Source organism: Gadus morhua, chromosome 15, assembly GCF_902167405.1.
Source record: "Gadus morhua chromosome 15, gadMor3.0, whole genome shotgun sequence".
Taxonomy (NCBI): domain Eukaryota; kingdom Metazoa; phylum Chordata; class Actinopteri; order Gadiformes; family Gadidae; genus Gadus; species Gadus morhua.
The window spans coordinates 22,891,971-22,916,895 of NC_044062.1; the positions used below are offsets into that span (position 1 = coordinate 22,891,971).

General features: G+C 44.6%; 1 protein-coding gene across 3 annotated transcripts in view; it reads left to right on the forward strand.

Annotated features, from left to right (window-relative positions):
- srbd1 (S1 RNA binding domain 1) overlaps positions 1–24,925 on the forward strand; it is a 142,266-nt gene that overhangs the window by 76,482 nt on the left and 40,859 nt on the right. For all 3 annotated transcript variants that reach the window (XM_030378824.1, XM_030378823.1, XM_030378825.1), the window contains one exon: positions 8,321–8,403. In XM_030378824.1, the coding sequence (XP_030234684.1) occupies positions 8,321–8,403 (83 nt within the window). The remainder of the gene's footprint in view (positions 1–8,320; positions 8,404–24,925) is intronic.

Here is a 24,925-nt window from a genome sequence, read left to right on the forward strand (position 1 = left end):
AGAAATAAAAATATCATCTATATTACTTAAAGAAACAATGTTTACATTTTTAGACCAATGTCTAAAAATACCACTGGATTCAACCTCTCAGGTGTGATTTGTTTGCCTCATGAAATTGAGCTCTAAAGTGAATGCCATCTCACCTTTTTTTCTCACATGCTTGCAATTCCCTTACGGCTATGTAAGCCAACATTGTGGTGTATAAGGCTAAAAGTGGCCTATATTTTCTGTCTTGGATTCAGATACTGTTGACATGAATCGACGCGCATCTATAGACAACTGTTGCGGCACGTATTCATCTGGCAGAGATTTTATTATATCTCTGTATGTTGTCACAATACTCTTTAAAGCTGGTCAAAGTTGTCGGTTATTGGCGTAAGGTGGAACTAGCATCCACGTGTTGTTAGACCGTTTATTTAAGGTGTAGTATGTAGAATTGAGTGGCGTCTAGTGGAACTGACTTGGCAGAAATGGAATATAATATTCAGAAGTCTCTTAGTGCAGGGGAGGGCAATGTAGGTATTTTTAATATAATTTGCGGTCCATACAAATCTATAGGTTTTAATAAACATGGTTTTTATTGGTCAAACGTCTCACTTCTAGTGCAATGGCTGGGACTGCTGCTCTTCAGCGAGGCATCTGACGTCAATCTAAAGCGGAATCTCTTTACAAGGGTCACTATGGCGGCTATCGCTGCAAGAAAATCAAGAGCAAAAATGTCTTTGAACGAGCACACAACTAGCAAATCTGTGCACACAAATCCTTATTTTGAGCACTTTTTACTTTATATTTACAATATAGCCTTTGAGGAAGAAACGGTTTGAGGAAGAAACGGTTGGTTGAGCGTGCACAACCAATTGATATTCTTGTCCCTATCCCCAAGAAAACAAAAGCCCTCAGTTGAAATGACTACCGCCCGTACATCTGTGTTTCTGAAGTGATTCGAGCGGCAGCTCAAAACCCACATCACATACCCTCCCCTGCCTGAGTCCCTGGACCCACTACAGTTTGCCTATGGGCCGAACAGGTCTACAGATCACGCCATGTCCCTCCACACTGCCCTCTCCACCTGGACCAGAGGAACACATGTGAGAAGACTGTTTATTGATTATAGTTCGGCATTCAACATCATCGTGCCCTCCAAGCTCATTACAAAGCTTGGATTCTTGGATTCTGAACTTCGTGACGGGCAGACCCCAGGCTGTGCGATTGGCACCAACACCTCCTCCACATTGACTCTCGGTAATGGAGCACCGCAGGGGTGCGTGCTCAGCCCCCTCCTTACTCCCTGTTCACCACTTACAGCTCCAATTCCATCATAACGTTACGTTTCACGTCCTGAAGCCTCTCACCAAATGCCTTAATAACCTTTTCACATTCAGCAGCATGTCAGATGTCATAGCAGGCTTTTGTCCTTGCTGAGTAGGGAAATGCACTGTGTTAAAGCTGTTGCATTTGCAACAGCTTTAATTTTGCTTTGAACAATTGAACGTTTGAAAGCAGAGAGCTGAGGTGCTGGTTTGGACCTTGGAGCTCGACGGTCAGCTTTGACATGTACTTCGTAAAGTCCAACATGAAAGCCAAATCAAGCAGCCACTTGCTTTCGCTGAGTTCCTTGACAGGTTTTCCATTCATCTCTGTGAATGGTTTAACTCTCGTGCATTGAAATGGTAAACCAGATCGCCATACTCATATATTCATGATCACTCAGTAGATTATACTGATTATACTGGTGGCTCTGCCTTTTTGTCCAAGAGAGAAGAACGGGACAATTCTCTGCAGTGAGAACACTGAGTCCTTCAGTGTTCTTTTCAGTATCTTAAACAATTTTACATTGTCTGGTGATGACAATTCTGCAGCCGGATGAGGGCGCTCTTTAACAAATTCTCCCTCTGAATCCCTCTTCAGCTTCTTGACGATAGGCTTGCTCGCCACAATATAATTGGTTAAATGTATTGATAATATATCTTGATAGCAGTCTGCGCTTAATGCCAAAGTTACTTCCACTGCGGGACATGAATATAGGTCTTTTTGATAACATGACGGTGTGCAGTTGTATCTGTTATTTTTCCAACTTCGCTCAGTGTTTCATTATGGGAATCGCCTAGGCGTGACCTACTACGGAAGCTCCAATTGCACCTCATCTGTCGTTGACAGAGAGGTCGGACAGTGCCACAGGGCCCTGTGCCCCCTGCACTTTTACAGTCGACCCACCCTGCTCAAATAATTCTTGCTTTCTTCCCGTGAGAAAGCTACTCAAGCTCCCTCAGCTCATCTAGGCTAGCTTTAACTGCTTAACAGTTGACGTGCCGTCAAGGATTCCGTCGTCTAACGCATTCATAGGCTTTTAACCTGGTTCGGCTGAGTAGGTACTTCGTAAGAAGCTGTCTATTACTACACCATATTCTCCGGGCAGTGTCCACGTAAAGACGTGCAGCTTCTCTGGTTACCCTGTATTTGCTTACAGGTGTCGCTGGTTAGTTTATCGGCTAAAGCGTCAAGGCGAGCTTACCGCTGAACAGTTAACATTAGCTTTTTGGCTGAGCCAAAACACCTAGAGTCTAACTAACGCATCACGGTGAGTGAACTCTGCGTTATGTCTTCGTCCACCACCCCTGCCAAAGGGTTGGAGCCGAAGGCTAACGAGGCTGTATCCCGCCTGTGCCCCGCGTCATGTGGAGCATCCATATCAGGCCGGGACCCCCACCCCATGTGCATAGCGTGTATGGGCATTAAACACACTCAAACTTCGCTAGCAGACCCGCATTCATGCGCTCACTGTGCATCGATGCCGGAGAAATTCTCGAAAGGAGGCTTAGAGTGACGGTGGCTACCAACCAGGACCCCTGCCTGGTGGGTGCCATCGCTAAAGCCTCAACGAGCACCCATCAGTCCCAAGAGCCAACGAGCTGGGCGGACATGATAGAGGCGGCATCCCCGCTCGTGCCCCCGCTATAGAAGGAATTCCTCGATGTAGAACCGGGCGCTGAGGACGCAGAGGGCGACGCCAACTCGGACCTCCTCGACATGGATGGAACGGAGGAAGAGGAAGACGATTCCACTTTTCCTGTCCAGCAGTCCAGATCCCCTAGCGCCTCTGACGTTGTGCAACCAGTGGACAGTAACCTGTACGAGGTGTGCAAACGGGCTGCTTCCGAAATTCGGCATTCACTGGCCTGAGGCCCCAAATGCTGAAGGGGCAGAGAGAGACCTGTACGATGGCAAGAGGCTCCCACCAGCCCAACCGCCCTCTAAGCAGCTCCTGCCAGCAGTTCCCATCTGCATGAAGGAAATGAACCGCTACAGGTCCAGCCCATTTAAGAGCAAGCTTCTAACCAAGGGCTGCTCGAAGCTTGAGATCCACGGGATGGGAGAGCTGGGGCTGTCCGAACCCCCAGCTGTGGAGCCTTCAGTGGCTTACCACTGTAATGTGTATAAATATGGCTTACCACTGGGGGATGTATTAATATGCGGCACAGTCGGTATGCTCACTCAATGCCATGACACTGCTGTCTGCTAATCAAGCTGAAATCCTAGAGGAAATGGGTCGTCAGCTAGAATCCGGGTCACCCTGCCCTCTAGGATAAAATTTGCATCGTAAATGACCTAGTCCTACGCTCCTCCAGGGGCGCAGTTCAGGGCTGTGGCCAAGTTAAGGGACTTGCGGTCTCAGGTGAGAGAGCGTTTTGGCTTAATCACTCCGGTCTGAGTGACATGCAGAAAGCTGAGGTCATGGATGGACCCAACCAAGGTTCTGTTTTTGTCCAGTGTTGGAGAAAATGAGAGAGACCAGCACTCTCAGGAAACGGGAAGGAGTAGCCTTCGATCTTCTGCCTTCCCCGGGAACAGGCTCCCCGCCCACCCCAACCAGCAAGGTCCAGCTTTGCGGCCGCCGCAGCGGCAGCAAGGGGAAGACAAGGGGGAAGCAGGCCTCAGAGAGCCTACAGACCAGCCCACAAAGCTGACCCACAGGCCAACCAACAGCCTAGGTCAGAGAACCCGAGGTCAAACACTCCTTCGCTGCTGCGGCAGCCAGGAACCGCTCTCCCCACGCCGGGGATGGGAAGAAGAAGCGTGCACCCTAGCACTCCCAGCTTCTCTCTCTCCCCCTCCCATGAAGAAAAGAAAGCTTGGGAGGGTAGAGCATAGCCCCAAGTTTCATGGTTCAGGGACCTGGATATGTTCAAGTTCTCCAGGGGCCCTTTCTCAGTCTCTCTCGCCTCACGTTCTGAGCGAACTGAGACAGGGGCAACAGTTGACACACAGTTGGTCCCTGCATTCCCATAGGGGGAGCTCACACTCCTCCTGTGAGAGCAGACCTCTCCCCTCGGGTCCCAAGGATGCCGTCGTTAAAGCGTGATCACATGGGCCCGCTCGCTACTCGAGTGGAACAGTGGCGCGCATGCGCAGTTCACCTGTGGATCCTGTCTACTGTTTCCAGGGTTACAGACTGCAATTTGCTATGAAACCACCCAGATTCAACGGCGTGTTAGTTTCTATGGCCAGTTGGGATTTGGCACGAATCCTAAAGGACGAAATATCGTCCCTGCTGCGAAACAAGCGATCAGGGCTGTCCCGAACGAGCAAGCCCAACAGGGTTCTTACTCCTGTTATTTTCTCATTCTAAAGAGAGGGAGCTCGTCCCTCCGCCCAATATAAGATCTCCCGGTGTTAAACAGACACCTGCACAAATACACGTTCAGGATGTTAGCACACAAAGTGCTCTGTCGTTCAATCCGTCCAGGGAATTGGTTTGTAACGATCGATCTCTAAGACGCATATTTTCAGATCGCCATCTCTCCTGCACACCGGATATTTCTCCGGTTCGCGTTTCAGAACAGGGCTTACGAATACCAAGTAGTCCCGTACGAGCTATCGTTGGCCCCGAGAGTGTTCAGCAGGTGTGTGGAGGTAGCACTGTCACCGCTAAGAAACAGCGGCATCAGAATATTCTCTTATCTGGACGATTATCTGAATGTTCCAAATCACGCGAACAGCTACTCAGAGATTCTGCTACGGTGGTAAACCATCTGAGGACTCTGGGATTCAGCATGAATTGGGAAGAACCGTGTGAACCCCACGCAATGTGTGGAATATTTGGGTCTCCACAAAGACTCTCTCTCTCTTATCGCGTCACACTATCAGAGGGGAGACTAACGTCTCTCACGCAGTGTCTCTCCCTCTTCGGGCAGAGAGAGGCCGTATCGTTCAGATTATGCCTACGCCTACTTGGCCTTATGGCTTCGATGATATCAGTAGTACATTTGGGGCTTCTGATGAGAGATTTTCAGTGCTGGGTTGCAGCAATGCGTCTGTGCCCCCGTCGCCACCTGAAAAGCAAGGGGAAAGCAACACCAGCGTGTGTTACTGCTCTCCGCCCGTGGTCGGTGCACACATTTCTGACAGTGGGCGTCCCGCTGGGGGTGGTGTCGTCCAGGGTAACCGTGACAATGGACGCGTCCTTGTCAGGGTGGGGTGCGACAATGATAGGCAGAGCAGTGAATGGCACCTGGAGCCACATTCTAGCTCAGCCTCACATAGACCTACTGGAACTTTGGGCAGTGTTCCTTGCTCTAAAACACTTCCTACGATTTATCCGGGGCTGCCATGTCTTGGTAAAGACAGACAATTCCGCTGTAGGGGCATACATCAACCGGCAGGGCGGCACTCGCTCACTGAAACTACACGAGTTAGCTCGAGAAATTATCTTGTGGAACAGCACCAGGCTCCTGTCCCTTCGGGCGACACGTGTACCAGACGTCCTGAATAGAGGAGCAGATCTTCTGTCCGGAGGGAACCCCCTGTACAGGGAGTGCACTCTTCATCCACAGGTTGTGGAACAAATATGGCAGGGGTACGGCTTGGCAGCCGTAGATCTCTTCGCCTCAAGGGAAAACGCTCAGTGCACGCTGTTTTTCTCACTGTCTGACGTGAAGGCTCCTCTAGGGGTAGATGCGCTGGCCCATCCTTGGCCAAACGTGTTGCTGTATGCATTCCCCCCTTTCAGCCTAATCAGCCCCTCCCTAGCCAGGGTGAGAGAACAGAGTCTGTCGCTAATCCTGATAGCGCCGCGGTGGCCATCCAAACATTGGGTGGCGGAAATAATACAACTCCTGGCGGGCAAACCATGGCCCCTTCCCCTGCGCAGCGATCTTCTCTCCCAAGCGTAGAAGGAAAGGGGATCAACTGTTCATGTCCTGGGCCACTCCCCATAGGGGCAAGCCTTTGACCCGCCAGAGGCTACACTGGATTGTAGAGGCTATATCTCTTGCTTATGGATGTAGGGGCTTGCAGCCCCTCCATGTCTTGAGGGCCCACTCCACAAGGGGTATGGCTACTTCATAGGCCTTATTCAGAGAAGTATCAGTGCGTGACATTTGTGCTGCGGCAAGCTGGGCTACGCCTCACACCTTTGTTAGGTTTTATAGGCTGGATGTCTCAGGGCCTTCTGTTTCTCAGTCCTTGCTGGAGACAATCTCATCAGACTCAGAGTGGTATTTGCTTCCTGGCAGAATTTGCATGGCTTCGGGAGACATATGCAATACGGGAGTGGTCTATATCTCCCATAGTGAAACACCGAGCGAGGTTAAAAAAATAACTTTAGGTTACTCAACGTAATCCCTGGTTCTTTGATAACAGAGTGAGGTGTTTCACCAACACGTCCCTCCTTGCATTTACCCGGAAAGAAACCGGTATAGAATGATTTGAGGAGGGTGGGTCGACTGTAAAAGTGCAGGGGGCGGGGCCCTGTGTCACAGTCCGACCTGCCTGTCAAGGACAGACGTGGTGCAATTGGAGCTTCCGTAGTTGGTCACGCCTAGTTGACTCCCATAGTGAAACACCTCACTCTGTTATCAAAAAACCAGGGATTACCTTAAGGTACCCAAAGTTCTTGTTTTTCAACAGTTTACTTCCTCAATACTTATTATCAAAAATATTGCAGACCCATACGCTCGCATGCACTAGCTATATGAGGCGTGGGTTTGAACCCACAAAATCTTTAGCACTTCCACGATTCAAGTGGTATATTCACCTCCGTAAAATGTTGACCTGATTTATTATTTATATGATTAATTTTCCTAAAATGTAATGGTCTTTAGACCCATGTGGAACAACTGGCTGAAGGAACCTTTTAGTTCACCAAATTATACATTTGATCATTATAATTTTGAGTTCACTGCCCCTTTACAATTCACCGCTTTTAGTATTCCTGCAAAATGGAGAAGAAAGTAATTGTTGGCATTTGCGGACTCCTGCAGCTCTATGATATTACCCGTCTCTTGAAAAGGCTGCTAGAGTGTTGGGTTCTCTGACGTCTCTGGTACTCTTTCACAACAAGTAAAGACTCGCAATGGTGGCTTTCTCAGGCATGATTTGAGAATTAATTTGTGGAAAGAAACGTTGTTCACGAGAGAGCCCCTCCTCTAATATTCTTAAACACTCTGGTGAGTGTTTTGAAGTTTGCACGTTCAAACTTGTGTATTCACGCGGGTAGAATGTTCACTTGGCTTTTGGTGTGAACGCACAGTAAGGTATGAGCTGTTCTCTTTATTTGTAATCTCCTCTCCCTTCCTCCGGTCTCCATGCCCCCCCATACGCACCTCCATCTCCTGATGGCGTTTCTCTTCTTCCTCATCTCTACTCTGTCCAGCTCCACTATTAAATGTTTAAAAAAAAAGGGACAGAGAGAGCGATGTATACATGAACGACAAATGGGAGGGAGAGGAGATATTTTGGGAGGCGTAGTAAGCAGGGCCAGGGCTGAAACTCCATCCCTATGCAAATATTGTTTCATGCAGCAGCCTCCCACCAAGGCCAGGGAATAGGTGAGTAGGTGAATAATACAATAGAAGGAAGATGATACGGGGAGATTTCCCCCTCACATTTTTGGGACTTCCTGAATGTGTTTAACACAAACAGACTCTGTGTCTATCTCTCTGACTCATTCACTCACTCTTATGCACAAACTTACGAATGTGAAAAAAACATCAGGTGGAGTGTTTGGATTATTGTCAGTTGCACAAGCTGTCGTTAGTGCCAGTTCAGAATCCATTGTGGCTACTTTTCTTGAGTAGGTTTGGCTTGGGCTGTTTAATGTCATTAGCAAATTATTCAGCAAACATTTGAATTTGAGTTCCAGATAAGACCATTACAATTACAAATGATGACAATCTGTGTTCTCCACCTTTGTTTTAATAACTATAATTTCACCCTTCATATTAGCGAACATAATTGTGTGTGTGTGTGTGTGTGTGTGTGTGTGTGTGTGTGTGTGTGTGTGTGTGTGTGTGTGTGTGTGTGTGTGTGTGTGTGTGTGCAGTGTCCATTGGCAGACGTGTTCAGGATCCCTTGGCTGAGCTGGTGAAGATCGACCCCAAGCACATAGGAATAGGAACATACCAGGTAATTCTGACCATCATTTAGGTATTATGCATATTCTTAGCTAATGCCCTTAAGGGAATGTATCCTCAGCATTGTACCCAGTATCATGTTTTAGGAAATTCTACCCATCGCTTGTATGAGTGTGTCTATTTGAGCAAAGTATATACAGATAAATGCTAGGGATGTAGGAAACAGCACATCATTCAGTTCACAAAGGAAAGGACTGAGTAAACAAAAGGTGTGTGTGTGTGTGAGTATATATTATAGAGAAATTGCTGGAGTAAATAAATACATATGGCTATTAAATAAATAATGACGCAGTAAATATTTGCATTTAGAAAAATGTATAAATAAATCAATATCGAAATGAAGAAAAAAGTTTATTTAATTTCAGGGAATGTTAATTTAATGCCACATTTATTTGATAAATTTCTGTATTGAAAACCTTTCAGAAATACTTTTCAAGATATGGACTCTGAGGACGATGAGATAATGTGGCAATAAAAGTTGCATTATGAAATAATGGTCTGGTGAAATATATATACTGTATATTTTCTTTTTTTTCATTTTCATTTCATTTTTTTTCATTTGCTTTCATTGTCTATTTCATTCTACTCGGTTATCTTTTGTTGGTGAGGTAGCCAAGTTGCACCCTCTAGAAACTTTTACTTGCTATACCTGGAAATCCGTTTGGAGCAAAGCTCTTTTGCCCTATGAGGTAGAAAGAAAGTTAAGTGACGTCAACTATGTAATGAGAACCCCTGCTAGGAGGAAGTCGTCCAAGGTGTGCCATCTTAACATGTTGAAGAAATCCCAGGACAGGCCACCCTTGGCTGCTTCTTGTACAGTATTGGGTCCAAGGCCGCACCAGATTCCCCTCTTGATCCAGAATAGAATGACCCGACTCCACCTGTAGAAACTCTATTTGACCACACCACTCTCATGGCCCATCTTGATAATGAGTTAGCCTTTTAATCTGATTCTCAGCAAAAAGATGTTGTGCATTTGTTACAGTCTCAGCCTAGACTGTTCGTGGATAAACCAGGGCTCACCTCCTTGGTGCAGCCCGTTGTGGATACCTCTGAGGTAGCCCCTATAAAACCACATCCTTATAGGGTGAACCCTGGAAAATAACAGTTGATGAGGAAAGAGATGAATACATGTTAAAGAATAGCATCATAGATCCCAGTGATGGTGGGTGGAGCTCTCCTATTGTCCCCATTACAAAACTTGATGGGGCTCCTTGTATGTGCGTTGACTATAGGAAATTCAATGCAGAAAACGATTCATACCCCGTCTGGAAGATTGTGTTGATCGGGTGGGCACAGCCAAATTCCTATCAAAGTTTGATCGTATGAAAGGTTATTGGCAAATCCCCCCAGTCCATAGTGATGCGATTTAAGAATGCCCCTGCCACATTAATTTTCCTTCCTTTTCTTGTTTGTTCTCACTGACAGATAAACTAACTGTGTTGCCTATTTAGATGACGCATTTTCTTTGAAGTGGCTGGAGTATATATTTTAACCTAGCCAGTTGCCTATATTCTGTGGCGGAATGGCAGGTTTTTATCAAAATTGTCCCTAACTTTGCTAGTTTTGCTAGAAGTTTGTCTGGTCTGATCACTGTCAATTGAAGGCTGCCTTGTCCTTTGATCCTGTTTCAGATATGCCGGATTTTAATGCCCTTCAAATTGTGTGTTGTTGCTTGATGCTTGTGTGTGTCATCCGATTAGTCCTATTCGACTTTTATAGTTGCCATGTAGCAATAACGCAGAGGTTGTCTAGGACTAGTATATCCTATAATTTGTGGGTGTGCTTGAGCTTTTGCGTGTTTGTCTTCAGAAAGGAAATGTAGGAAGTAAAATAAAGCAGGCCGGCTGCTAAGAGAGAGAACAAACTTGGCTTTGGCCTGTGTCAACAGATGATGCCACCAGCAATAGCCAAGTCAATTAATGGAGATACGCAATGACGTATAGTCAGTCATAATGTTTGGACTACATAAACTCACACATGTTCTGTTTGTGTACTCATGCTTGTGTTTGTGCAGTTAAAACTGGCATTAGGTGTGTGTGGGTGTGTGTGTTGGAGACAGGCGGGACAAGGATTACCTCAGTGCACCTACCTACTATTTACAGACTATTAATCCAATCAAATGCAGCTAAAAACTGACTGACTAAAAGGTCTTGGAAAATACTGTTTTAGAGAGCACTGTAAAAAAAGTAAACGGAGAGAGAGACACAGTGTGTGAGAGAAGAGGCGAGAGAGGATGGAGCTAAACATTTATAGAAGGTGTGGTGCAATGGAAGGAGAGTGGATGAGATCAGAATTTTTGTGTCCAGGCAACCTAAATGCAACACAGGCTAAGCACTAAATGAGCTAGTAATAAGCATGGCTGCCCCATTGATGGAACACAAGTAATTCCACTGTATCGTGCCTCATTCACTCAAAAAAGTCAATCAAGGGAAATAATTAACATTTGGTTACTGAACTGAATTTAGAAAGTGAATGTTATTTGTAGGTATATTATTTATTCAGGAAAGGTCCAATAGACAGAAAACATTGGGCATTTTAACTCTGATGCTATTTTAACGTGTGCTTGTGTGTTTCTGTGTGTATCCACGAGAGTGTATGTACTTTACGTCTCTCATCACCTTCCGACCGGCCTCTTCTGAACACCATGGGACCCCCACCCCTTGCACTCAGATCGTGTGACTTGGTCAACAAACCATAATCTGATGGAGTAAATAAACATGTGCTGAAAGACACAAGAAGGGCCGTCACTTTGACCAGCACATGTCTTTTACACAAACACACCTGTGTTATTGCTAGACTGCAACTATAAAAGTCCAATAAGACTAATAGGATGACACACACACATCCATTGATCTGGATGTCAATTCACTTCAAGCCGAAAACAAACAAGGTCGCTCTCTCTCGCTCTTTTTCTTTTCTTTTTTTGCCATCTTTCATATAGTGTAAGTTATTTAACTTGTAGCCTGTTTATAATGTTCACAATCCCTCTGAGTAGTAAGAAACTGGAATAGAGGAGATCAAAGAGAGACTGAAACTTGAGGAAATGAGAAAGAGGGACAAATATCTAAATGAAATGTGCAATTCTAACCATAACTAAAAGGCCAATTGTTCTTATTTAGGCAAAACTTAACCTTGACAAGTTGTGTTTCCTAAACAGAAACCAAATAAGGGAAAGTAAATTCAATTAAATCTAAAAATGAAGACAGGACATGAACCCTTGGCTGAGAGTCCTGTGCTTTAGCCATTCATCCATCACAACTTTCTCTGCCTATATCATTTGTCGTTATCTAACTGTCACTTCATTAAGCATTTCTGTTAGAAAGCATCTTAGTCAAGGCTTGGTTGATCAGAAAGAAAAGAGACTCATAAGCACCCGAGTACCAGTTACTGAAAGATGGCATGATCATACCTGAACCACAGTTTCAATATGACTCACTATAATTCAATGAATGCACTAGTAAAGCAATTAGCGTCAAATGATGACGGCGGCTAGACTGGGTGCCCCCAGCCCATTCTGCTGGCAAATTGTATTCGCCCTGCAGAAGGGTCTGGAGAAGAGCAATACATTTCATTCTGCTTACGTTTTTGCGGGAGCCAATCACCAAGCTGGCTTTTCCCTCTGGCATGCTATTGGCTGGTTTAACACAATGATTGACGACAGGGAAGCCACGGCAAGCAGCTAATTGCGTACAGAGTTGTTGGAACTAGGCCTGTTGATCACGCCTCTTGTGCTGAAGAAAATGACAGCAGCCTGCCCAGACCAACGTGCGATCTATGATTGAGCTTGGTCTGGCAATAGCCAGGCTAGAAGGCGGCAGTATGTGCTGGGAGTGGTACGCTGCTTAATTATTGTTTATCCATCTATCGTAGATAGACAAATATTCTTGATTGTAACATTTTGTTGTTTCACTTTCTGTTCACAAATGTAGGCTACTTAGTGTATTTCGCTCTTAGGGTTGTAACGGTACACAAAAGTCAGTCGGTTCGGTCCGTACTTCGGTTTTGAAGTCACGGTACGGTACAGGACGGTATGGTTCATAGTTAAGGGGAAAATTAAAAAAACAGCTTGTTTGTCAACAACGGAGCAAGGCCGTAGTTCAGCAGCAATGAAAACACCAATAAACCTGGTTATGGCATTTGCATTTCTGAATTCCCAGAAAGGGATTGTTGAAATAGTGTCGTGAGCTGGGTTTGCAGAGCTCTTTCTTTTTCACAGCAGGGTGATAGTAATGGCGCATTTCCACCGGCTGGTGCGGGTCGGTTCGGTGTGCAAAGGTGCGGCACAGATCAGGTTTCCACCACAAAAAGTGGGCGTGACCTGGACTGAGCCGTATTGAGCCATACTCGTCTCACAGTACACCTCTGTTTGGGTACTGAGATGCCTGAAAGGGTTCCGGCAAGTTTGAGCTACACACGCCGTCCGTTGATTAGTCGACAGAATCACACTAGCGTGTGACGGGGGGATAATAACAAACAAACACATTAGCCGCAAGGTATTTCTGCGTAACGGAGAAAGCTTCGTTTATGGAAGAAAATGACGCGCAAAGGTTTGCGGTCCTTCTTGGACGTCCTACATTATTGAGCTTTGTTAATTGTGCACATTCTTCTTTTTCCTTATATTTATTTATTTATTATTAGTGCTGTCAGTTAAGCACGTTATTAACGGCGTTAACACAAACCAATTTTAACGGCGTTCATCTTTTTATCGCGCGATTAACGCATTTTTTTTTTTTTTTTTTTTTCCTTTGGCTCAAAACAAAGAAGCAGTAGCCAGACTGCTATGTTCAAGGCAGTTTCTTTGTATGTTCATCGTTTAATTGCACTATAGGCTTTTTTTTTGTATTGTCCTGTTTTGATGAGTATATGCCAATGTTGTTATCAATAAAAAAACATTTGCACAAGGCAAGCCGATGCACTTCTCCATGTTGATAAGAGCATAAAATGAGAAAAATTAATGGGACAAAGAAATCAGGGGATATTTAGCATAGAAAAAAGAATTGCGATTAATCGCGATTGCTCGCGGTAAATCGTGAGTTAACTATGACATTAATGCGATTAATAAATATTTTAATCGCTTGAAATCACTATTTATTATATATTTATTACGGCTTAAGCCCCGCCTCACCATAAGGGTTCTGTTGGCGGTGGAAAAGTGAGGCGTAACAGAGGCATGTAGTGTGAACAAGGCGTCACTACTCCACCAAGCCGCACCGAACCGACCCGCACCGGCCGGTGGAAATGCGCCATAACACCTGGATGGTGCCTTTTCAAATGCGTGTGCATGTTAAAGTGCTGTACGTAGACACGGAGAGCCCTCTCCGTAACCAGAGAGCCTGTCAGAGACCCTCTCCGTAGCTTACGTGCGCATCCAATATTTTTTAACTATCTGTCGACGCAACGGAGACGGCAAGGGCTGGGATTGGTCCTCTAACAAAATCATTTGCGGAATCACTTCTCTGGTTTGACTTTGCACCTTATTTACTCTGTACATTGTTTACTTTGCACATTAAGGACCAATAAAACACCAAATAAGATTTGAAGAGCTTTTGAAGTTTATTTACCTCACTGCTTACATGGTTTGAAGTCAACATATAAGAATTGCATTGCGTATCCGACATCCCGACCGAGAACTGCGAATGCTCGAGGGGTCTACGTAGTTACGGAGTCGGATTACGGAGTCCGAGTAGTATACTTTGGCTAAACAGTCCGGGTGGAACCCCGACTTCAAGTTTTAAATTCCGCATCGCAAAGCAAGCCTTTACATTCGCCATCACCTCTGTAACCTACCAGAAGTGCCTAGACCGTGACGGTTCGGTACATATACGTGTACACCCCTAGTCGCTCTAGATAAAATAATCGACTGAATGGTTAAAATGTAAATCTGATGCATTCAGTCAATTACTAACACAGAACAAGACAGAAGTCCACTAAAACACAATGCATACATATGCAGCTATTATACAACAAATTACGAATACCAATACTAAAATACCTAATTTGACTCAAAGAGGCATTTGACTAATGTATTATCAACAAAACATGGCCGTGATGTCCAAAGGTAGTTCAGTGGTGCCGGCGCTTCTACCGTTTTAATTAATTCAGTTTGACCTTTAATTAATTCATTGATTCAATGATCAAAAACTGTTTTCTTTATGATTCTAGGATTTATCGTTTGGAATATCAACCATTTCAAACGAACTGTGAAATAAATGTCATGGCTTATCAAGTTGAGGCCTCACACATTGCACTGGCTAAGGATAAGATGAATGAAATGCGAAATTCTTACTTTGGCAAAGCAGTTTTTTGCTTCGGTGCCAGTGTTGAACATATTTATAATTATTTTAATTCTAGTTTCAAGCAGTTACTAACAACCAGTAATAAAATCTCTAACAAGTTATAATATGTTATTAAGATAATTAGGGCCTGCATGGAAGGAACAAATATCTTGTTGGACAAAAAACAACTAATATATTGCCTTGACTTATTTTGCTGATGTAAACCATTTTTATAGTGTAATATTAACCCCCCCCCCCAAAAAAGTAGCATTGTCTTTCAAATCAAACCTCTTCTATTTACATTTCTGTGATGGTGAGAAAATATCCCTAGCATCATGTTCCATTTAGCATTATTATCTTATCTTGAATATCACTATCCAGATCATAATGAAATCATCTATAAACCCAACGTGCCCACAGACTCCTCTGAACAAGGTGCTTACCTCCTGCCATTATTAAAAACATTAAACCATCATCGAGTGGAAGATATTGCCAAAAGACGTCAATACTCAGCAGTATAACGTTTATTGCTTGCTTTAATCCAAAATTGTCCATACGGGTAAACAGATTATCTGCAAATTACTATTAAAACTCGTTGACGTGCAGAACATTAATTTACCCGTTCTGCCTAATGTGCTTATGTTCAGGTGTATTCACCCTTCCTTGTCTTTTTCAAACTTATTTCGCATTCGAAAAGCAGGACATTGATAATATCCAGGGTTTTGCAGTCAGCAGGGTTTAATGGAAAAATGTCAGCTGACAGTATTTCAAGGCAGGTTTTAGAGAGGTTTTGGGCGAAAAAGGATTTAATTTCATCCAGGATCAATCAGATTACATTACACTATGGAGGAGTACACTCAAAACTTTTAAACAAACGCGATTGACTATTTACATTTGCAAAAACGGCAACAAATTCTTTATTTTGCTGACCATTTGTTTTTTTTATCCGACAAAAGCCTCCTAAGGACAGTTCCTCTGCGTCTCTCTCGTAGATCACACCATCTTTCAACGTCTTTGTTTAATGCGACTGCATCATCTTCTCTCACATGATCAGCAGCTCGCGGTTTCACTTTCTCTCCAGTTAGAACTGCTCTTGATGATATCACTGCGTTGTCTCTGTGGAGACAGAGCAGCATCAACACCTCTACCCAAGCCCCCATCTTTGGTCTGAACTGGGCTTAAGGGCGGAGCTTAGCGACAGGTCAGTCCCATCAATTCGCAAATCCATTATTGCCATTCAGCACACTTGTCGCCATCAAAACAAAAGCGCAACAGACTGGAGGTGCACAACGACTTTAGACTGGCTGTCATTCATATTACACCTGACATTCCAGCCCTGGCTGTGGGTATGCAAGCCCAAGGTTCACATTAAAGAATGTAGGCCTATTAATACAATGCAATGTAATCTACGAAAATAACACATTTTTTAATTAAAGGCACAAAAAAAAAAAATGTATGGGGGAGGGGGGGGGGGGGGGGGGGGTGTATTCCATCAGAAGTGAATTAGGGGGGCCCTGGAGAAAAAAGGTTGGGAACCACTGCTCTAGGTGCAGACAGTACTCTGTCTATTAGTCTCTGCTGCTACAGCTTGTTTCACGCAAATCCAGATATGACCTTCACACTTAAAGGAGGTCTCCCCCCTTTTGCATTAAGCTTTGCATTGTTAGAAACCCAGTCATACTTTTGAATGTTCATGTAACACTCTAATTTTCCCCTGAGACGGGAGAAATCCGTGTTTACCTCTTACACTTCCTTCTGGCTATGACGCACAAATCGTCGTTTTGCGTCATTGCCAGAAGGAAATACTAGAGGGGGGATATCTATTGAGACTACAAGCACTAGTTCCCACCCTTTCAAACCCGGCCATAGAGGGTGGGACCTAATGCGCTAACAGACCTATCACAGATCAGTGCCAGTGCGTTAAGGCCGATTCATACCTCCGGATCCGGACGGAATTTGTCCGTCCGCCCCAAACGTTGCCTCCGGAACTACCCTTCATACCTCCGTCTGTTTTCAGCGTTGTTATGGATGTGACGCAATAAATCCTCTAAAGGGCAGTGATTGTCGTTTCACAAATTAACGGCAGCGACAATCGCAAACATGACATCTGTAGAGATGATTTTGCTTTGTGTCATCCGTAATCGCCAAAAAGTGTAGGCCAAGGCGGCGGTGGCATGTGACACCCCTCAACAACCCGCAGATTATCTCCTCAAAATGTTGTTAAATGACCAGTCACTCATTGCCAAAGCAGGAGAACAATAAAATAAAAAGGTCAGTTATATAGTATAATGTAAATATAAAACGTTAAATACAATATATATATATACATATCAGATATACTACTTTATCTATTTTCGCGAATGGTCTGACTTTTGACTCTATACAGCCGCCTCGATTTCCGGTGGTATTGCTCCGTTTCTCCCGGAGCACTCCGGATTCGTAAGCTCGGACCCATTGATGGATGAAACACCTCCGGGACCGGACGAAACAGTCCGTGTCAGTATTTACCGTAGGGTGTGAATGGGCCTTTAGACTTCACCTGCAGAAAACACGGCCGAAGGTACTGAATACGCAGACGGACACAATATGGAGGATGGTTGGTTGTTGTGATTTGTTTACTAACCCTAGTGCTGTTATACTACGTTTAGGACCTGATATGCAGAGCTACTGTAATTAGCAAATGTTTTTATGCTGTACAGTAATATACAAATGATGCGTTTGAAAAAACGAGGGCAGAAGTCTAAACTAGTCAACGTATCACAGGGATATGTTTACACAAAGTTTGCTCGTGCAAACTTTGTGTAAACAAAAAACGTCGTGTAAACAGAAAACGCGCTAGGACCATGGGTCCTTCCCCCTCCAAACAGAAACAGGCGGGGCAGTGCAGCGAGCGCAATGCACTGTGGTAGTTGGAGAATTTCTTACTTTTGAGCCAGAGAGACTTTCTGCCTTTTCTCAGGCTAGGATGAACCGATTGCACATTTATAATACATATGATTATTTACTTCATATAACCTTCAAATCTCCACTGGTGAAGTATCCCTTTAAGGCGCCAGTGTGTTATCTTCACGGTGAAGAGAAATGAGTTGATAATCCCTTCAATTGTCAATATACGATCCGATCGCAAATTAGCAAAATTGTAATGGATACATACATCATTAGACAAGGAAGAGACAGACAGAACTTGAGAAAATGAGAAAGTGAAAAGAAAAAACAGTAGAAATAAGGAAGAAACAGAGATGAAAAAAGTGGAAATTCAAAAGGGACAGAGACGGTAATATGTAATTAATTAGAGAGAACCAGAAACAGAACTAGAGGAAATTGGTTAGAGACACAAGGACAGAAACCGATATATAGGAATGAGGAACAGACAGAATCAGATCTAGAGTAAATAAGAAAGAGGCACACACACACGGACAAACACGGACACAAAAAGACACACACAGAAACTGGTTTAATAGTAGATGCCGTTTATGTGTGATTTGGGCCCCCCTATATGCAAAGTTGTGCATTGCACTTATGAAGATTGCTAACTGTGTCATGGAATGAGATATTTAAAACCAAACCTTTTACACATGTTCAGGGAGGTGCATGGCATATAGAGGGCACAATAACCCTTTCTAAAGCGTAATTCTAATTGATTTAATATTAAAATATTTAGAATATTTTTACTAAATTGTGTGTCATGGAATGCTTTGGTCCTGAAGATAACATTTTTGAAAATGTTCCTAAAAAGGCACAGCACAGGAAAGAAAACCTAGAAAGACATTATGTCGTCGACAAATTTTACAACTTTTAACCCTAAAAATAACAAAAGGTATCCAAAGATAGTTTGGGAACACCTAACTAAAGTTAAATGCGGAAGAGACGGATCTACAAGGAATGAGGAAGAGAAAGAGAGACATGGATTTTTGAATCCTGCCTTGTGGTGCTGACATATTCCGATGAAGTGGGAATATTGACTTCTGTCAATGCCAAAGGTTCCCAACATGGCAATGATAATTGTCTACAGATAGTGTTTTGTTGCCATCAATCATATAGTTATGTGATCTCACTTGTAGCCTGCGTATAACTTTCCTGCTTGTTCTGAGCATTTAGAACATGCAGACCTTCATTGCTATTTTCTTTATTCTCCGGAAAACACATTTGACTAAATCTCAAACCGTAGACAAAAATATCCTAGTATGTGGTCACATACACTGTTGTTTGCACAACCTATAAACAGTCTTTTAATAATATTGACTTAATTTTGGCTTTTGATATTGGGAAGCAATTCCAGAATCCAAATAATATTTCTAAGAGAAACTAAATAATAGAAGAATGTGCCCAGTTATAAATTGTGTATACTTTTGCCTATAGCAACCATTGTGTGGATCTCTTAGCAGGAAAAAAATATCTCCACATTTTCCCACGCTCTTACTATCAAACCCTCAGGTACTGTGTGGGTGTGCAGGGTGTTGGGTTGAATCGAAGGGTAAAGACAAATCCCAAAAAAGTGGGAGACTTTTAATTGTGGACCTTTCCTCACCCCCTCAGGCTGTGTGTGTTTGCATGTGAATATGAATGGGTGTGTAGTTGTTTTGCAGGAAGTAGATACAAATCCATTAGTCATTCATTGGGATTAAAAAAGTAATAATCTAGAAAATTATTTATGTTATCTATTGCTGTCATATCACATTCCCATTGATTTATGACTATTGCTTAAAGCAACCAGTCATCTCTCTCCCACGCACACACACACACACACATTCTTTAGTCTACCAAGAGCAATTTCCTCCACTGTTGGCTAAGTGTTACGTACAACATTTTTTCTTCGAGTTCATGGAAGCTGTCATTCAAGCTGTAGAAAGACCTTTACATAACCCCGGGTTCAGTGTTCAAACAGAGACTCCATTGATTCACACCAATTTAAAGGTACACCAAGGTAATATCTTCTTCTAAAACGCAGGGACAATAAAGGGCTTCAGAAGACTATACATGGTTTGTCTTTTGTCATATCTGACCAAGAAAATAAATGGACAGTGTTCTGTACCATTTGAAAAAGAATTACGTTGTAATTAGTTGGCATGAATGGGATGTGCAGTAGGCCTGTTACAATGAGATATTCTCTTTACACAATAACCACTAAAAACAACAATGACATGTTGCCTTCATTGACACATGGGGCCCTATTTTAACGGTCTGAAACGCAAGTGGGAAGCGCAAAGCGTAAGTAGCTTTGTGGGCGGGTCTACGGCGCTATCGCTATTTTACAGGCGGATAAATGACACTTGCGCCGCGGCGCAAGTGTCAAAAGGGTTGGTCTGAAGCCGCCTAATTACCCGTAGGTGTGGTTTGGGCGTAACGTGCAATGAACCAATCGGAGCGTTTTCTCGCATCCCCTTTAAGAGCGATCGGCGCTTGTTCCATCGCGGATTGCTATTATGATGGCGGATTTGCCAGGCGCATGCCAAGAAAGGTTCAGAGGAGTGAGAAAATTATTTATTTTTCGGCTAAATCTCCTTCAAATCTTTGCAATTCTTCGTTTTGTATTATTTTTTTCATTTACGCCTACGAACATTTGGACAAGTCGAATAAAAAATGTCTCAAGAACATTTCGATGTTTTGGGCTCACTTTCTCTGAATCACAAGTTTATGAATGGTTGGTAATAATTGTACAATGTAGCTAAACAATAGAGCGGTGATGTCATTAGTTTGCGTACCTCACTATATACGATGCAGCTCCTCTGACAGATGAGCTCTCCTCTCCCGTGCTGATGCTGGGGCATTTGGACGTAATGGCATCGGCACATGCAGTTCAGCATCACGTCTCCTTAAGTCCTCTAATCCCTCGGTTCTCAAAGTGGGTTCCGCGGTGCGTTGCCAGGGGGTCCGTGAAGAGCTTGTTGTTACAACATAAACATACCGGTATTTATGGAAAAAAATTTGGGCCGGTCGTCATTACTCCCGTCGGCGTAACGTTAAATCAATGAACACTCGGCTTTTACATTACGTCAAACTCCCTCAGGCTTTACCTTCACATCTCGCGCCTAAATAACTAAATGAAAGCCAACAGGCGCATTGTGTTCAGCCCTCCCCATGCTTTAATTTTCGGCCAATAGTAACTCTGTTAACATTGCGTCAACCTGTCAACGCACGCTCGAGTCTGCCCTGCGTTCACACCAAAAGATGCAAAAAGATGCCGCGCAGCCCGATCCCATTCAAAGTGAATGTAGAGACGCGTTGCGGGTTTGCTGCCGGACCACTTGCTGCCGAGAAAACCGGCAGCAAAATTTGATTTGCGGCGCGGCAAGATTTGATTTGCAGCGCAGCACGCCCGTGCCCGTGCTGCAGGCGCGTTCACGTATTTTGCGGCGCGTCAAATGCTGCTCGAGTTGAAATATTTCAACTTTTCGGCAGCAAACGCGTGATGACGGCCAAGCAGTGTTCAACAGCGTTGCCAAAACTGTGTTTTGCGTCCCCTTCAAAGCTTCATCCATATATGCATGGCATGCCGAGCAGGCGATTTGTTACGATGGACCAATGGTAACAGTAGGTAACGTGTTTACGTGGGTGAATAATTTAACTGTTTTGCACCACTTTACTATCTCTCTTGTAAACCAATCCTTGCAGACATTTGGAAATAAACATGTCCTCTGCCGTTGTCCCATGTCCATTGTGACAACATTGGGCAATGTTTCCGTGTAATGTTTTTGTTTTGTTTGGGTAGTGTGTGTGTGTGTGTGTGTGTGTGTGTGTGTGTGTGTGTGTGTGTGTGTGTGTGTGTGTGTGTGTGTGTGTGTGTGTGTGTGTGTGTGTGTGTGTGTGTGTGTGTGTGTGTGTGTGTGGGCGAAATTTTTATTTATTTAACACTATTTTGGTATTAGCACTGAATGATTGAAGCATAAAAGAGTTCAAAAGCATCTAACAGAAAAAATAGACATGAGCCTATATTATTACATTTGTGTTGCGGTTATGAGGGGGTCCTTGAAATAATTACTGCCCTATGGGGGGGTCCCCGGCCCCATATAGTTTGAGAACCCCTGCTCTAATCTATCCTCATTAATGTCATCGACACATCCATGATTCATGGCAATGTTGTGCAAAACACAACATGCCACAAAGAATGCTGCGACTTTTTGAGGACCATACTGTAAAGTACCACCTGACCTATCCAAACACCTGAAGCGCATTTTCAGTATTCCGAATGTACGTTCAATTACACTGCGTGTTTGTGTGTGTTTCCTGTTGAATACAATTTCGCGCACTGTTGCTGGCATAAGAAATGGGGTCATGAGCCATGTCTTCAACGGATAGCCGTTGTCCCCTAACAGCCACCCATCCAAGGGAGGATTCCCCTTGAATATGGCAGGAATGGTCGAGTTTGCCAATATGAAAGAGTCATGGCTTGAGCCAGGGTAAATAGCAAAGACATGATTTATTCTACAATTAGCATCGGAAATGACTTGGATATTAATCGAATGAGTTCCGTTCCGGTTTAATATGGTTTAATATGGTTTTATGGTTCTGTCTGGTTTATGTATATGAGTGCGTTTACTGATGGGGCACGTAGCTGCACATGGGTGCAGTCTATAGCACCAAGGACGCCAGGGAACCCATACTTGGTCCAAAACTCCTGCTTTGTTCTTTCCTGGCTGTCAGGTGTAACGGAGAATTTGATGTATTCCCCAGCATGTCGGACTAGACCTGACGTAACTGCATGTATAGCCGAACTTATTGCCGATTGTGAAATGCGTCCAATAGAACTAAGGGGATGCTGGAACGACCCAGATGCATAGAAATGCAGTGCCGCTGTAACTTTCACTTCAAGGGGGGGGCATAGGGACAGCGTGCATCAGTCCCCAGCTCATCTGCCAGGAGATGGCAGATATCTGTGACAGCCTGACGGGTCAGGCGTAGCTTACGCCTGCATTCCTCCTCACTCAGGGAGAGATAGGTGTGTCTGGGCCGGTAGACCCTCTCCCCCCGGCGTCTGATCCTCTGTCCCAAGACGTATTCCATTCCACTGTGCAATAGAAAAATTATGAGCAACCTCAACTTAACTGGTAAGTTGCAGAGTAAGGTTTTAAATGGACTTACAGAAGGTGATTTCACAGTCTTCAGAATTTATTTCGCAGCCTTCAGAATTGTGGTTCCTGATTCTTGACGGACAACCCACTTTCACAGGTGTCCTTATATGCATGTGTCTCTTGCCACTATTGGTCAACCAGGTTAATTTGATCCGTCATTACGCCTGCTACAATTCGCGTGAATAATTTGGGTAAATGTGTACGCTAGATTTATGCCTATTTATTTTATCTTTATGGACACCACAATGATTTTCCTTGTGTGGTAATATTTTATTTTCCTTGTAATTATGTATGGTTTGCAAAAATGGGAACTGCTCTCCGTGTAGATGAGAGAAGCAAAGTGTATGCGCGAGGTGCACAAGCAATCCGTATGCATCGCATCCGCATGTATGCATGCACCCTTAAAATAGCATCTGAACAATGCACCACTGACTTTAAACCAGGTATTTCCTGGTCAGTAGCGCAATTGTATTCAGAAACGGCAAAATACCGTTTGCGCCAGAACACGCCTCCTCCTTTCGCCGAACCGCCCCTTGGGGCGCATGATCATTCCCTAATTTACCGGCGAGTGGCGGTGGTGGGAAAAGAACGCTCTGCACCAGTTGTAAACTAGCAACGACACATGCGCCAGTGACTAAGTCACTTGCGCCGGATGCAAGATAGGGCCCATGGTGTTGATGCACAGTTTGATTGAGCAAGTCACAGTAGGGGGAAAACAAAAACAGTGAATAATGAAAAAGGTGATACCTTTCCTTCAAGCAAAATAAACATAAGCACACTAATGAACTTGTTGTTTTTGTCTGAGCAGGAGCGCTTGTGCTCTTTGTCAAACTTTATAATTCCATCTTTGTTGCAGTGGCGTGGCGTGGGATTTTTTTTTGAGGAAGCCAAGTGAGACAAAAAACTTTAATCTACATGCTTTTTTGAAGCTTGACACACACACAAACACACACACAGCTCAGCCAGCTCTTCTCTGCACGCTGGAACACCTCTACCAACCCGGACCTGGCCTTCGCTGTGTGCCAGAGCAATGACCCGAAACCGGAGAGACGCGTCCTAGACAGGTTTCCCCGCTCACACCACCGACCGTCCATCATTAAAGTCCCATCACTGGTGCAACCGGTACCAGGGAAACCTGTCAAAAGATGGAACTTTCGAAAGGCCAACTGGGGGTCATTCGCTCAGGAGACAGAAAGAAGGATTGCTAGTCTGCCAGAACCTGATGCAGCCAACGTGGACGCCGCCTATGAAGCCTACTGTAAGGTCCTCCTAGGAGCGGCAAAAAAAAACATCCCACGCGGCTACAACAAGAACTACATCCCTGGCTGGGATGAGGAGTGCAGCCGCCTCCTGAGCGCCCACCAGAGGGCTAGCTCCAGGGAAGATGTGGATGCGACTGCAGAAGCACTGCTTCAGAGACTGGACACCACACGCAGAGACAGATGGACTGAAGTTGTTGAGTCAATTGACTTTACCCACTCTAGTCGGAAGGCGTGGCAAACCATCAACCGGCTAACAGGCAGATGCACAAAGCCCCCAAGCTGCCCAGTCACAGCAGATGCCATCGCGTCCGAGCTCTTGAAAAACGGTCGCTTCCCAGACGCAGACAAAGATGTTGCCCGTCTGATAACGCAGGAGGTGACTTCCCTCTCCAGGGTGGCCAGTGCGGATTCCAACCTCTCAGGAGAATTCACAGCAGACGAACTCAGTAAGGCCATGAGCAAGCTCAAGCCAGGCAAAGCTCCAGGACGTGACAACATCCACCCAGAGTTTGTTATGCACCAGAGCACAATAACATCCAGCTGGCTCTGTGCATTCTTCTCATCCTGCTACCAGAGATGCAAGCTGCCCAAGATCTGGCGCCGTGCTTCTGTAATCGCCCTGCCAAAGCCAAACAAACCTGCGGAAGACCCCAAGGCATACCGACCCATATCGCTGCTCTGTGTTCCATTTAAAATCCTGGAAGGAATGATCCACTGCCGCATTGAGCCAGTGATTGACCCACAGCTTCCACAGGAACAGGCCGGTTTCCGTCGCGGTAGGTCCACAGTGGACCAGGTTACACTTCTGTCTCAAGACATCGAGGACAGCTTCCAGGATAATGAGAAAGCTGGGGTAGTGTACCTGGACCTGACCGCCGCGTACGATACCGTCTGGCACCGCAGAC